We start from the raw sequence: 14825 nt of genomic DNA, 5'->3' as shown, positions 1-14825 counted from the left end.
ACTCCCCATGGCCAGTCACCAACAAGATGAATTTATATATTTAAAGTATATTAAAGTCATCTCATGTTTCCTTATTTCCCAATATAATTTCCCCCTCCCTCACTGACCTCCCCCTACACACATAAAACCCTCAAAACTCTCCTCCATCGTTTTAGTTCTAAAGCATCTGGCAGATGTACACCCCTTTCTAACCAGCATAATCCCAGAACATGAATAGCACATAATGCAACATTACAAGGTTAAGTCTTTTTGGAACAAAGAAATCTGGCATATTGTTTCCTCCACAGAATGAGGGCAAATTTGCCAGACCTTGGTCTCCACCCCATATATGAACAGTGAGAATGGAGAGGTGGGTTAGGACCACCAACAAGTGGACCTCACGTCACTTTGGCTGTTATGTGTTCAGGTAAGAGTGGGCTGAGTTCATATTAACCATTGAGGATTCTAGTATTTTTCTTGGAGATCTTTAAATGTCCACTGGAAAAGTGACTATTTCTTATTTTATGACAAATGGCTAAAACCCTTTTCTTTGCCTGTAGCCTTAATCTACCTCTTCATCAAGGAAGTTTATAAAGCTCATAACCTCCAGTCACCTGAAGTACTGCAGTGTGGGCCCGAGGGGCTTAGTTTCAGAGTGGCCCGTCCAAAAAGGGACTCCATTTTAAATCCCCAAATTCCTCTATTAGTGAAGTTTCAGAAAACTGGAAAAGTAGGTCAAAAAGTCTGATGTGGTCTCTGGCAGACCAAATCCCCCCCGCTACGCCTCACCACCCCCCCCACCTTCCGAGTGACATCTAAAAAAGCGTTGTGTGTTTTTATCTCCCTGCTCACGATTTCTTCATTTCCAAGCAACTGCTCTCAAGGAACAAGGGGCCACCATGAGCATTTTGGAGACAGTTTGTGTGTGTTTGTTTGATCGATTTTAATTCTTTGAAAAATGGTGTTTTCTATCTCTCTGGTCACAGAAGAGCAAGAAGGTGAAGAAAAACATTTTTTCCACTAAAGAGATGAAAACTAGAACCAACACACTTGGCAGTAACTTCTAAAATGTACTAAAGAAAGTGCACCTTTCTGGGAAAATGTACTGGAATTTCCATATTTCTGTTGGAATCTTAATGCTGATAAGCACTTTGATATTTGATATTTCTAAAACTAAGTTTTTTTGAGTTATTAGGAATAATGTTGACCCATGTTGAGCCATGCCCTAAGATCAGATTAATATTTTCTAAATTTTGTACCTTCATGTTGCCACTTTGGAACACCACCAGACCCTGCTTTTTAAACTGCCTTTTGGGTGGAGTTCCTCTGTTGGTTTCAGAATTTGACTGAACAACGTCATTCCCACGACAAGGTTTTCCTTGCTTCTTTCAGGATAGGAGCCATGATCTATGTTCCAGCGCTCCTGGTGGCGTGGGCAGATCCAGGACACTCCTGGGAGGCTTGGCCCCTCTTGGGACACCCAGGAGCCCTCCAGCCACTGAGGGCAGCTCAATATGCCTTGGTTCTGGTATTTAAGACTACCAGCACTCTGAACTTTGTTGAGTACTTGCAAATCTCCAAGTTCATTTACTCTTCTCAGCAACCTTGTGAAAAGTTAACCTCTACATTTAAAAGAACTTCCTGGGGTGCCTGAGGGGCTCAGTCCTTAAGCCTCTGCCTTCAGCTCTGGTCATGATCCCATGGTCCTAGGATTGGGTTCTGCAAGAGCTCCCGGCTCGGTGGGAAGCCTGCTTCTCCCTCTCCCACTCCCCCTGCTTGTATTCCCTCTCTAGCTATGTCTCTCTCTGTCAAAATAAATAAATAAATAAAAATATAAATAAATATATATATATAAATAATAAATAGATGAAATCTTAAAAAAAAAAAAAAAACCAACTTCCCAAAGGGTACACAGTTGGGAGCCAAAGTGGGGCTAGAAGCTTCTTTTTGTCCTGCACATGTTCTGGGGCTGACTGAAGACCAAGGCTTCAAACAGGGCTCAAGAAACCCAGTGGCTTTCACTCCAAACCCTTTTGTGGTGGCTTCACTCAAGAAGTAAGTAGTTTTGGAACTCATCTTAAGTAACATTTTGGCCAATATATGTTTCTCAAACTACATAATTTTCATTTGTTTGTTAAGTTTCTTTACTGACTACACACTGAAAGAAGAAACTAAATGGGGCTTTGTGGAAACACATATACAATGGAAATACTGTACGAAATATTGTTTTCCTTAGAATTCTCCATTCCTTCCCCACATCTAAGGCAGAGAACACAACAGGCTTCCCTGTGTAAGTAAGAAGGAAGCCTGTTCCAAAAAGGCAGGCTGGGGAAAGCCCCCTCAGTCAGGGGTGGGGGGAGGTGGGGGGAGGTGGGGGGGACATTAATTTAGTCTAGGAGTGACTAATTCTAAAGTGTATCAACATATGGCCACAGGACATAACCAAGCATGGCATCCTGCCTGCTAAAAGTCACACCTAGCTTCTGGGATCTCCAAGTCTAAGAATTATAACAGAGGTATAATTAAAATTTAATTAAAAGTTCTATTCCTGGGGCACCTGGGTGGCTCAGTGGGTTAAGCCTCTGCCTTAGGTCATGCTCAGGTCATGATCTTGGGGTTCTGGGACTGAACCCCCACATCAGGCTCTCTGCTCAGCAGAGAACCAGCTTCCCCCCCCATCCCCACCTCTGCCTCTCTGCTTACTTGTAATCTCTGTCTGTCAAAAAAAAATTTTTTTTTCTATTCCTGGATCCATATTTCACAAATAAAACTTTCTACTTCAAAGTTGCCACCATCTCCACGGACAATAAAATCCTGTTTTCTGGTCCCAGCTTCCCCTTTCAATGCCCTGATCATTGTGACTGAAGGAAAGAGAACGGAGGACTAATCTCTCTTTGCAGTCCACATTCAGGGTGAGCCTGAGACTCAGGAAGTGTTGTACCTGAAAATCATGACGCTGTGTGTCTGGGTTCCCCCCTCCACGCTTTATTTTCCATCTCCCTACTAAGAACAATTCATTTTTATTGAACAATTTATAGCTTCCTTTTTCATATTTCCTCCTATTCTAAACTCATGTATCTTGAAGAGACCATAACATAGTCTTCCCAAATACTTTATACATTTTCTTCATAACTTAGTAAGAATTATCCCATAAACAACACAACCAAAGCACAAAATTCCAATATTAATTCTTCAAAACTAAAGCAGAAAAGGTATATTAAACATCATGATATTTTGTGATGGTGATGAATCATTAAATAGAGACACACAAATCCTGAGAAAATCTTAATTAAAAAAAAAACCTAGTGTTGCATTTAAGGTAAATCATACTCTCTATTATAATTATGTTTGCTTACATACTTTAAAAATACATCAACCCACAGTTCTCATCTAATTTCTAGTCTTTCCTAGTTTGTGTGTGTGTGTGTCTTGACGAATGACTAAACACTAGGAAACAAGTCAGAAAAGCCTTCTCATGTCAGAAATGACTGTGCCTAATGTTTTTTCCCTCCACTCGTCCTTCAGAATCCTCCCCCCACAACAGATTTAATTTGTTTCACTTGGTGGTTCGGGGTCCCTCTGACAAGCTCCTTTGTTCTATTTCTGCTTAAGCAGCTCAAAAAATAGTAACCTTTTCAATATAAAGATCAAATCCGAAAGTATCCTGGAGACAACTTCGATGTTAACCATTTTAAGGCCGAATTTGGACAACATTTTAACAGGAGTCCTATCGTCAATAAAAGACAGAATGTAAATATGCATTTGCAGGTATGGGATTATCTTCTAGATTACATATTCACACAGAAGTAATGCTACTCAGTAGGATATCGAATCTTCTCGTGATTGCAAGTAAAACAAAGTTGCCTTAAACAAATCCGTGACAGTCTATGGAAATGTTGTGGACACATCTCTGTTTCCACTCCATCTTCGCATTTAATCATTGCTAAATCTCCACGATGGGTTTTTCTGATGTCTCATTCCGTAGCAATATTCCATATGTTTGGCAACCTCTCCCTCATAAGGAGAAACTTTCAATTAATTTGGCTGCAAGTTTTGTCTCTATTAAGCTATTCCCAGAACCCATCCCTTAACCCTCTAACATTATAATTAAAGTAAATTATACTTTAAAGGCATTTGGGGGTGAGCTACCGCAGTAAAACATCTGTGGCTAGTGAAACATCCCGACTGACGGAGGGAAGGGAGCTGAGGAAATCTGAGGGAAGAAACCCACCAAAATAACAACAGGACTAAGGACTTGCCTCCCAAGATGATTTTCCAATCCGCCATTAATACAGTTAACCTGGAGTACATTTTCCAAGGGAGAATCAATTCCAATTTTGCCAATTAAACTCAACCCGTCAGCCTGCTCCCAACAACAGTGCCTCAAAATGGTTCATTTGTGCTCCATTTTGATCAGGGCTCTTGCAGAATTCAGGACCTTAAAAAAAGGACAAAATCTCACAGCAGCATCTACTTTAGATGACTTTTTTCCTACTATACACAACAATAGCCCAGCTCCTGGGCAGCTTCTGTCCTGGACCCAGAAACTGCCCTTCCTTCTAAGGCTCCAAAAAAAAGGGGGGGGGTGAGGGACCCCATCACCCTTCAGCCTGCCCAACAGTCAACCTCTAACAAAAGCCCTGTGCTGTGAGTTCCTGCAGGAACCCGAGTGCACCCTCCCCCGCTGCAAAGACCTCACAAAAGAAGGAAGGAAGAAACAAGGAAAGGAAGAAAGGAAGACAAGAAAGGAGAAGGAAGAGAGACCCATAGACACGTGAGCCACAATGGAATTTTACGAACAGCAGCAGTTCGCTCACATCTGTGTCCTGGGTATTGTTAACACTCATTTCAGAAAGAGAAAATGCAGAAAATCATCACAGAAGGACACCTGCACTCGTCACCCCCACCATCTCCGAACCCAGCATCTGGTGCTACCACAGCAAACTGCTGTTTGTCTCTCTCCAACCTTGTTTCCCAAAGTGGGTATTATTCCTCGCGTCCGATGGACAGCTAAACTGTTTCCAAATCTCTCCCATTCCAAAGCTTCTCAGCTCTAATCCTGATCAATTTCCCTAAATGAAAGCGATGCTATAAGGTCCCTCCACCCAAGGCCACCAACCCTCCCCATCCACAACTCTTCAATTTGGAGGAAACTAGTCTCCCGGCCAGAGAAATCCACCAAATAGCCATCACTGCTGAACAAAACAAGAAGCTCAAAGCAGTCTTCTTAACAACGTGAGAGAAAGGTTAGTCCCTGTTAACTAATTTTCCATCCGGGCAGGCCTGCAGGTGTGACCCTCCCTCCTCCCCTTCCTCCAGGCCAGCCGCAGCATGGGTGTCCCTCTGGGCTCAGCCTGCTAATGCGGTGCTAAGTACTCACTAATTGACTGTAGCACACAGTGAAAGGGCACTAAATCCGAGGCAAATGGGAAGTTAGGACAATGGGGGTATTTAGGACTTGAGGCTGTCTACACCTGGTCAGCGGGGGTCATCAGGTCACTGTTCAAAACCCAAGACGCTCCCGTGAACCGTGTTTTGTCTACTCACTGGTGCTTTGCCGGTTTCCTGTCTCCCTGGACCCCCACCTCACCTCTAGGAGGCTGCAATTTAAAAAAAAAAAAAAAAAAAAGACTCTGGTATTTATTTGCAGTCGTGTATGTAGGCGGTCTCCAAGACGTCTTGAGGGCTCGCTTTGCTCTAATCCCCTGAGCATTCAACCAACATTCTTGCCTTAACCCTGCTTCGTTTTCGGCGTGTCAGGAGGGAGGTACACCTACCATTTGGTCTTCCTTCTACTTCCCGCCACTCCCGGTTTTATCCCGCCCGGCCTGGCCAGTAATTCCTCTCCTTCCTGATTAGTTTCACTCTTCAGATCCCGTTAAAGGACACTCACTCCCGCACATAAAAAATGTAAAAAAAAAAAAAAAAAAGTCCCATTCCGGATGAAGCCAACCTCCGAGCGCCGCAGACTGAAGCCTGCGCACGGTCCGCGGCTTCCTTCATAAGCAGGCAACCTGCGGCCGGCGCCATTGCGCCTTTCCCCGCACACAGGGGCACCGACGACCTCCCCAGGTCGAATTTAATTTACTGCATCCGCTGCCCGGGTAGAAACCTCATTTCTCTTGAGCCGGCCACGTTTCCAGCTCTCGTCGAGGTCCGCTAAGCGCTGGGAGCAGGGCGGGGAGCCGAGGCTCGAACCCGGACAGCGCGCGCGGGGTGCGCGGAATGCGCCGACCCAGGCTGCCTCCAGCGTCCGTGCTTAAGGAGCTGCTGCCCAAATGGGGGGGGGGGGAATGCTTTTCAAGGGTTAAAGTCCCGGAAAGCCTTGGGCCGCTGGCTTTGGAGTTTAGTTTTGTCTTCCCAGATGCTGGCGAGAAATGGGTATGGGGAGAAGGAGGTGCCGGTCCGGCCTCCCTGGGCTGGGCGCGCTGTCGGCTCTCCGGCTTACACCGCCTTTCCCCGCGGGTCAAGTCTCGGCCGCCGCTCCAAAGGGGCAGAAAATGGGACTATGCCGAGAAATGGAACCGGCAAGGTGGATGGAAGGAAAGGGCCGAGGCGCAGGAATGCCGAACGTGGCGCGCTGTGGACACAGAGGTCGCCCGTACCTTGCCCCCTTCGCAGGCATGACCTCTACCTCGGGCTGCGGGACGCGTGGGGCGCAAAGCTGACTCTTCCAGATGGGCCTTTCTGTCCGCACTTGCTTCCACCGGCAAACCCTTAACACCCAAGGCGCCCGTCGGGCCAGCGCCCGGCACCCGCACGTGCGCAGCAAACGCCTGTTGAAGGAATTCATCGCCAGCTCGCTGGGCCACCAGCGCCACCAGCACCAGGCCTGCGCCTACCCCCGGGAGGGGGTGGGGCGGGGAAGGAGCTCTGTCCCGGTCGCGCAGGGGTCACACAGGTCGCGATCCCGGACCCAAGCCGGGCGATCCAGCCCAGCCCCGCCAGGCCCTGGTTTTCCACTAGTCCGCCCGGGGAACACGCGAAGAAACAACTCGAGTTGGGTCACGGTCCCAACTCTTCTCAGTCCCGACATCTCCATCCAGTCCCCGGACACTGGGGGCCGCTCGGTGCAGATCTTCGCCCCTCACTCGTCCCGCCTGCCAGCTCCCTGTCTGTTTAAATCGTTAATTCCGCTCCCTGGGCGCACTGGGGCCGCGCACGGCCAAGGAGGGCTCCCCTCCGCCCTCGCCGCCCTCTTTGATCGAGACAGTGGAACCCGGGAGGTCGGAGCTTGCTCGCCCCTGGGGCGTCCCGGGCCACCCGGCTCCGCAGCGAGGCGCTGCCGTGGTCACCCGGGTTTCTCCAAATTCCCCTCCGGGTGGGGCGAAGCTCTGGCCCGAGGCTGGGGTGGGATCCTCCAGCTTAGGGTATCGGAATCCCCAATCCTTAAGGCCTGATCTGCCGGCGGAGACAGCCACCAGTCTGACCTTTAAAAGTTGGCTCGCGCATGACAATCTTTTTGTGAGCAGGTTAGGAAATTTGTGGTGCCCAGGACTGCTGTCTGAATTTCTGTATCGAAATCTGAATCAATCAATATCTTTCTGTCTCTCCATATATATAATATATGGTGATATATATCATATAATAAATTTTTCCCTTGTTTTTCTTTCCCGCACGACCAGAAAAGGCAGGAATGGAAAGAAGCTGGAATAGCTTCTCCAGAGTTTGAGAGAGCTGGCCGGGGAAGTGAGTCTATTCCACCTGTTAAGAAACAGTCTGCAAGAAGGATGATAATGTCAGAAAAGAGGACTCGGATGCAATCCGAGCTGGAAGATTGACCCCACGCACCCGCAGGCGGCCCGGAAGAGAAGAAAGGAGAGTGGGGCTTCCTAGAGAAGTTATTCACCCAGATCCTACCACATACAAAACCAAATACCCTTTACTCACAACTTCGGGGTTCGGAAGAGCTGTAAGAAGTAGGTCTTCTAGGAGATAAGGGTGGAATGGGAGGTGCCCTACACTTGTTACCCATTTATCACTCCCTGCCTGGACACAGCGGGTGGCTCCTTTCTCCCACCAACGTGGCCACCTCTTCAGCCAGCAACCAGGGCCATCGGGGACCATTGTCCTTCCCCGCGGTGCCCGGAGAAACTACGTGGGAAACAGACCAAAACCGAGGGCAAGGGGCGATAAAATGTTCACCTCCCTGTACGTCCCTCACTGTTCCAAGTCCTCTAGGCGTGCAAGAGGGGCCGGCGGGGCCCAGAAGCGTGGGGGAAACTGATGAGTTTAGGGAAGAGACAGGTTCCGAGGAGGATAGGGAGGCATTCACAGAATTCAATGCTGCTCCCAGGTCAGAAACTGTGAGAATCTGGACCTGGCGTTTCTACAGCCCAGAGGGAGGCAGCAGAAAAGCAGAAGCAGGTTTCGTCCATCATGAGAGAGAGACCCGTGATCCTAATCGTGGGCCAAGAAGCTGGGACCCGCCAGCTTAGGGCAAGGTCCCTTTCTGAACCTATCCACCTACCCAGAAAAAAACCCACTCAAGGCTCCGGGCCCATGCTGCACAGGACCTCGGCCGGCTGTGCTGGACGTGAACCCCGAGGGTGCAGCCTCACACAACAGGGCTCCCACCGCCCAGAGCAAGGAGCCAGGGGCTTTGAGTTCCTCAAACACCTGACCAGAGGCAGGAGCTGGGCTACCCAGCAATCCATCGGAGCCTTAAGGGGGTGGGCTCTACCTCCCTACCCCAGGGTGATCTCAGGGTCTCGGGGGGTTGCTCCCAGACTCCTCCCGCCGATTCTTTCCGAGCTTCTCATCCCAGGCTGATGCCCCTCAAACAGACGAAGATCTTCAAGCTTGTCTGGAGAAGTCTGAGCCGAGGGTGGGCCCCGCCAGGCCACCCCAGAGCTGTGGAAGCCGCGAGGCTCTCATGGGCCCTGCACCCCCTCCCTGCTCAGGGAAGCAGGACTAGAGTGACCACGCTGGCAAGTCTGCCCAGGAGCGAACAGTGGCAGGAGGTGGCTGGGGTGGGGGTGGGGGTAGGGGGTGTGTTTGGGGGTGCAGGGAGCGAGGAATAAGCTCACCAAGAGAGAATTTATTACATTACTTGGTTAACACTTTCCTTAAGGGAGTGCACCTCACCCACTCACAAAAGAATATTCAGACTGGTTCCAAAACAAACTGGATTCAAACTCATAAAATGCCCCATCAGGTATGAGGCGGGGGCGCCAGAGGGACCCAGGTTGGGGGACCCCAAATCTGTACCCCAAAGTGCTCCATCTGTCATGGCTCAGGGTAAAGAAAGTGAATACACCTATGTGTGTGCCCTGCGTTGGGAGGGGGAGAATACAGGGGTGCGGGGTGGGGAGACCCAAACCTTCCAGTGTGGGGTCGGACCTTTGCAGGACAGCTTTTCCCACAGGCTTAGGATGACGGTTTTTCTTCCCTGAGGTCTAAGGGCATGTCCCCCACCCACATGGACAGTTGTTAGGCCAGTGGCCCCCAGGTTCCAGAAAAGAGAATGGTGGTGTTTATGTATGTGAGGGGACCACACCACCTATGCCCAGTTCTCTGCACCAACAGCGTGATGGCCAGCAGCCACTTCTACTGGAAGGGGATGAGTATGTTCCTGCACACGTCCCCCCTAAAAAAGCTGGACTCCAAGTCTTCAGGGATTGGGCCCCTCAATTTTAGCCACTGCTTCCTTCAACAGCCCCAGAACCGGGGCAAGACAAAAGGAAGGGCAGACCAGGCCCTCCTGGTTCAGCATTGCCTCTGCTGGGCAGGCCTGGGACGAGTGTCCCACTCTCTACTTCATTGAGTTCTCCACAGCTGGAACCCAGACGTGAGCTCCAATGAACTGTAGCTCTGAAGGCAAGTTCTGAGCATTTTAGGAAATTGAGTTCCTGATGTTGAAATCAAAGTTGCTTCTGAGCAAGAGAAACAAAACGTGAGACATCTAAGAGGTTGCGTTGAGCATCCCAAGAAAGGCTGTCAGAGCAAAGTGGACTGCCCTTTGCGGTCCTGGCAGGCCACCTACGGACCACAACTGTTAAAGCACCGAGGTACAGGGTGACACCGCAGGGAGCCACACACCGCGTTCCGCCCCCTCACACGCTCCCCTCACTCCCGCAGAGCTACAATCCGTCTAAGGACTTGAAGCGCCTTTGCCAGAGGCTGTGTTTCTGTTTCTGCAGGGGCTGAGAACGCACTCCCTGCTTGCACTCCCTCCTTGCCCGTGGTGGGCTGGGGGCAGTGAGGGCAGCAGCAAACCCCAAAGCCTTCTACAGACACATCTAGGTCAGCAGGAAACCTCCCAAGGCGCGGTGCAGACGTGGAACTGTTTGCCAGCAGTTAACAGGGAAAGACACAAAGGATTAACTGTAGTCAGAGCACAGCCTACCTAGATTTGGGTGAAGCTATCCCCTTCTAGTTCCCTCTCAAAAACTTCTCAGGAAGCCCAGGACGCACGCTCGCCAGCTTGCCCTTTGAGGTATGGCCTAGGCAGAATCCTTGCCGGGAAAACCCAGGGCGCGGGAGGGCGCGGGAGGGGGCAGCCTTGCGCCCTTCTGGTTCGTAGGTAGATAGACACCATTATTTTATTTACTTAAAATAAGCCTTGAGGGCGTGGTTACCGCTCCATTAAAGAAATCGCGGTTGGAAGCACAGTCCCTTGGCAAGCGGAGTGAGGAAACCTTTCCCTCTCCAAGGTGCACAGGGGTGTTCCGCAGAGCCCGCGATGGGCAAGGCAGGACTCACTAGGCGCCCGCCGTGCGCGCGCGATGCCCCGGGACCTGCTCCGGTCTCTGCACGGATTGTCCACCCAAGACACTGTTCGGGAGTGCGGGACAGAGGCAGATTCCCTCCGGGAAAAAGCCGGAGCGCGCACACCCAAATACACGCAGAGACCTGGGAATAAACACGCCTCGAGCTCCTGCAGTCTTGCTAATATCGGGCGCTGGAAAGAAAGTGAGTGGGCGAGCAAGGTGCCCAGATACCCTATGTGCACCCTATGTGTCTCCCCTGCCGAGTCCAAGCCGTCCGGAAAGTATGTCCTCCCGTGCGCAAAGGCTGTACCCCGAGTTCACAACTTCGTCCCGGCGCTTCTCCCTCCCCTGCATTCCTCGGCTAGCTGGAACATGGCGAGTTGACTTCCTCACTGGAAGAAGCAGACAGTCCCCAGCGGCGCAGGCTGCGGGCGCCGCGGGCAGCAGCGGCTGAGGACGCACCAGGCGCGCACGCCCAGCGCGCGGGGACAGAGCGTGTGGCCTGGGCTTCAGCGCCGCCAGCCCCGGGGGCGGGGGACGCGCTCTCCAACTTCCCGCCAGCTGGGGTGAAGTTGCACTAGCGGTACTTCGAGCTTTGACCGTAACCCCAGGAGAGAGGATGATTTACGGGGACTACCCCAGGCCTCAGGCCTGGCCTGCAGTTCGCTCCCCTGGTGTCCCCAGACAGCACTCTCCCAACGGTCCTAGAAAAGCCATGGGCTGGAGATGCGGGGTTCGGTACCCTCGGCTGGCCTCGAGCACGATCGGAAGGCTTTCACTTTCGGCCCCCAAAGCCAAGAGCCAGGCTCTTTAAACGCACTCTGGCCAGTGCCCCTGCCCTGTGACCGCCTCTGCGCCGGGGCCAGCGGCCCCTCGCCCCTCCCGGCCCCTCCGGTCGAGGCTACACGCAGCGTCCGACCCGCCCCGTATCGCCCACGGCTGCTGGCTGTCTTGTTATTAAATTAAATCAGCGAGAAAGGGGGGTGTCTTACGTTGCATCGGCACACCAAGCATCTCCGGGAGCCCCTTGACAGCCCCCTCCGCGGGGACAGCTGCGCTCTGCATCATCTCGGAGCGAGAGCCAGGGAGTCGCAGTCTACGGAGATCTCTTGCTCTCTCGCTTAAGCTGGATTCAGAAATTTGAAAATAATAATAAAAAACCCAACCAGGCCGCCGAAGTCGCGGTGGAAGCCGGACCCTCCGCCTCTCCGGGAGGATTCCACAGGCTGGCTGGCCCCCTCCCCCCGCCAGTCCTCAGTCTGTTTCAAATCCCTTTGATCTCGCTCTCCTGGGTAGGTGCACATCCCGGGTAGAGGAGACGCTGTTGCTGCAGCTCTGGCTTTTTTCCCCTCCTCCTTCCCCCGCCCGCTTCTCTCCCCCTCCCCCTCCACCCTTCGCGTGCCGGCCGCCCGGGAGGCCGCGGTCACCCAGGCATTTTGATTCATTCACACTGCAGGAACGGCCGTGACGTCGCTTTCCGCAGGGAGGCCCGCCCTCCAGCCAATCCCCGCACCCGGCAGCGGGCCGCGGACCCGGCCGGAGCCGGGGTCCCGGTGCCGGGAGTGCGGAGGGCCGCGCGGGGGGGCGGGGCCGCCCAGGACGGGGCGGGGCCTCGCGGGACGTCGTGTCCCCCCCACCCGCTCCCGGCCCTGCGCCCCGCCGTGCGGGCTCGCGCCCCGGGTATAAATACTGCGGCGGGCACGGCCCCGGCAGCAGGTGCTCCTGGACGGCGGAGCCCCGGGCTTGCCGGTTTCCATGGGTCCTGCGGGGGTTTCGGACTCGGCGGGTGGCTCGTGTGCCGCTGCCCCTCCTTTCGGACCAAAGGGTGGGGAAGGGCGTGGTAGACCCTCCGAAGGCCCGGGCCGCACGGCGTCTTCGCTCGCGCGCTCTCGGTCCCGGGCTTCTCTCCGCCCGGGACTCCATCCTCTAACGCCTCCTCTTCTCTAGCCAGTTCCTTTCCCGCCGGCGCTCCTCAGCCCTTGCTCTTGCTCCCCCGCGTCTGGCTGAGGCGAGACCAGGGACAGCCCGCACTCGGCCGGCAAGGCTCGAGCCACGCCGCGGGCGGCGGCGGGCGGGGGAAGGCGGCGGGGGGCTGCGCGCCGAGGGGGCCGGGCGCGGACTCCCGATGCGCGCCCCCGCTCGCCGCGGCCTGCCGCCGGGAGTCCGCGCTTGCCTCTTCCTTGGCCCCGACGGGTCCCCGCGCCCTTGGGCTGCGGGCGCCGCTCTGCCCTCGCCGGCTCCGCTGGGTCCTGTCCTCGGTCCCCAGGGACCGCACTGCCTCGCCTGCTGCGGCTGCGGGCGCTTGGAACCGTTCGGAGCTCGTGCTTTCGGGGCGGCAGCGCGCACGCGGACACCCCGGCTAACCGAGGAAGGCGCGTGTGTTTCTTATTGTATGTACAAGGCACACTTGCACACTTAAATCCGACGCAAGGTCCTGGCAGAAGTAAGACAAGGCCCACCTCCGGGGCAGGTCGCCGCCAGGGTTCTCTAATGCTTCATCCGTGAGCTCGACGCCGCTTGTGCAGGTGCGGGAAGCCCACCTCCTCTGCCACGGGACCCAGAGGCTCCACGGATCCCACCCCCGCGACGCCCCCATCCTGAATTCGTTCCGGAGATCTAGCCTGATGTGCCCTTCTAGCCAAGTCCAGTCCAGTTCGGGCGGGGAAGGGCACGTTGTGCCCCCTCCAACCTAATAGAGCGTCCCCCTTTTTTTCTCCTGGCGTTGTCTCTAAACAAGGGACACCAGGCGCGGTGAGGGATGAACGTGAAGGTGGGGGAGGAGGGCATGGTCATCTGTTCTTAGAATTTGTCTTCGATGTAGTCACAGTGTCTTTTCTGTCTCCTGGGACTGGGTTGGCATCACCTCTTGCCCTGTTGACCTGCGTGCGAGGTGACTCCAATATGCAAGAAACCCGGCAACATTTTCGATGTTTACCAAAAAAAAAATTTTTTTTACAAAAATGTAACTAGCAAACACGGGAAAATGCCACCCTCATTAGCAATCAAAGACACGTAAAAGGAAAACAGTACACACTTCTGTTTTGTGTGTTAAACAACCAGCTAAGGGGAGGGGGAATCCTAGAATTGGTGCCAGTGAAAGTGCTTTGAAACTGTGCTCTCCCCGTACTGTTAGTGTGTTAATAAACTCTTAAATCCGTTAGGAAAGCAATTTGGCAATATGTATCAAACCCTATAATTTGTTCATATCCTTTAGCTCTTATAATTCCACTTTTGAGTGTGTATCCCACAGAAATAATATAAAATGGAAAAAAAACATTTCATACCTGAAGATGCTTATTACAGTATTATGGTTTGGAGGGGGGGGGAACCTCTGCTATCCAACAGAAGGAAAGTGGCTTAGTAAAGTAGATTAAATTTGCATTGTAATATGTTATACAGTTATTGAAACTAACTATGAAATCTAGCAACATGGGAATACTTGTGAAATACTAAAATCTTAAAAAGCATGATACAATATTATGATTATAAGTTTTCCAAAATGTTAGTCAAAGATAAAAGCAGTGTTAATACCCATTGATGGCTAGGGTGTGAAGAAATCAGAAAACAATTTTCTGGTGGGGATGCAACAAGGAACAATGTCTTCTGAGGGCACTTTGGCAATATGTGTTACAGTCTAAAAATGTGATGGATTTGACCCAATCCATATAGAAATTTAGTCACAAGATATAATCAGGAATATTTATAAAAGGTAGTTGCAAGGATGTTTATAGCATTTTTGAAAGAAAATAAATTACATATCCAGCAATAGGGGATCATTAAATAAATTAGAGTAAATAAAATAGAATGTATATTGTTATTAGAAAATACAACAAAAATATTTAATAATGTAGGATAGTGAGGTTTATTAGACAAAGAGTGAATATGAGGCCATATGAACTATAGGGTTCTTTTAACTAGCACAGATAGAAAATATATGTTAAAATATAAAAGTGGTTACCTACACAGTGGATATTTTTATCTTAGTTTTCCTTTTTTAAGTTTTCTAAATTATTTTATAAAGAGAAAAAAACTAATAAAATTGCTTTCAAAAACATTGAGAAAACACTGAAAGGAAATATATCAAAATGCTCTTTAAAAACCCATTGGAAGAGGGGCGCCTGGGTGGCTCAGTGG

General features: G+C 51.6%; 1 protein-coding gene across 1 annotated transcript in view; it reads right to left on the bottom strand.

Moving 5' to 3' along the window:
* LHX4 (LIM homeobox 4) overlaps positions 1 to 11759 on the bottom strand; it is a 40630-nt gene extending 28871 nt beyond the window's left edge. The window contains exon 1 of the mRNA XM_044266289.1: positions 11684 to 11759. Within this exon, the coding sequence (XP_044122224.1) occupies positions 11684 to 11759 (76 nt within the window). The remainder of the gene's footprint in view (positions 1 to 11683) is intronic.
* Positions 11760 to 14825: the final 3066 nt, after the last annotated feature.

This window comes from Neovison vison, chromosome 10 (genome assembly GCF_020171115.1).
Source record: "Neovison vison isolate M4711 chromosome 10, ASM_NN_V1, whole genome shotgun sequence".
In the NCBI taxonomy this organism is placed as follows: domain Eukaryota; kingdom Metazoa; phylum Chordata; class Mammalia; order Carnivora; family Mustelidae; genus Neogale; species Neogale vison.
This window is presented reverse-complemented; position numbering and strand designations above follow the sequence as displayed.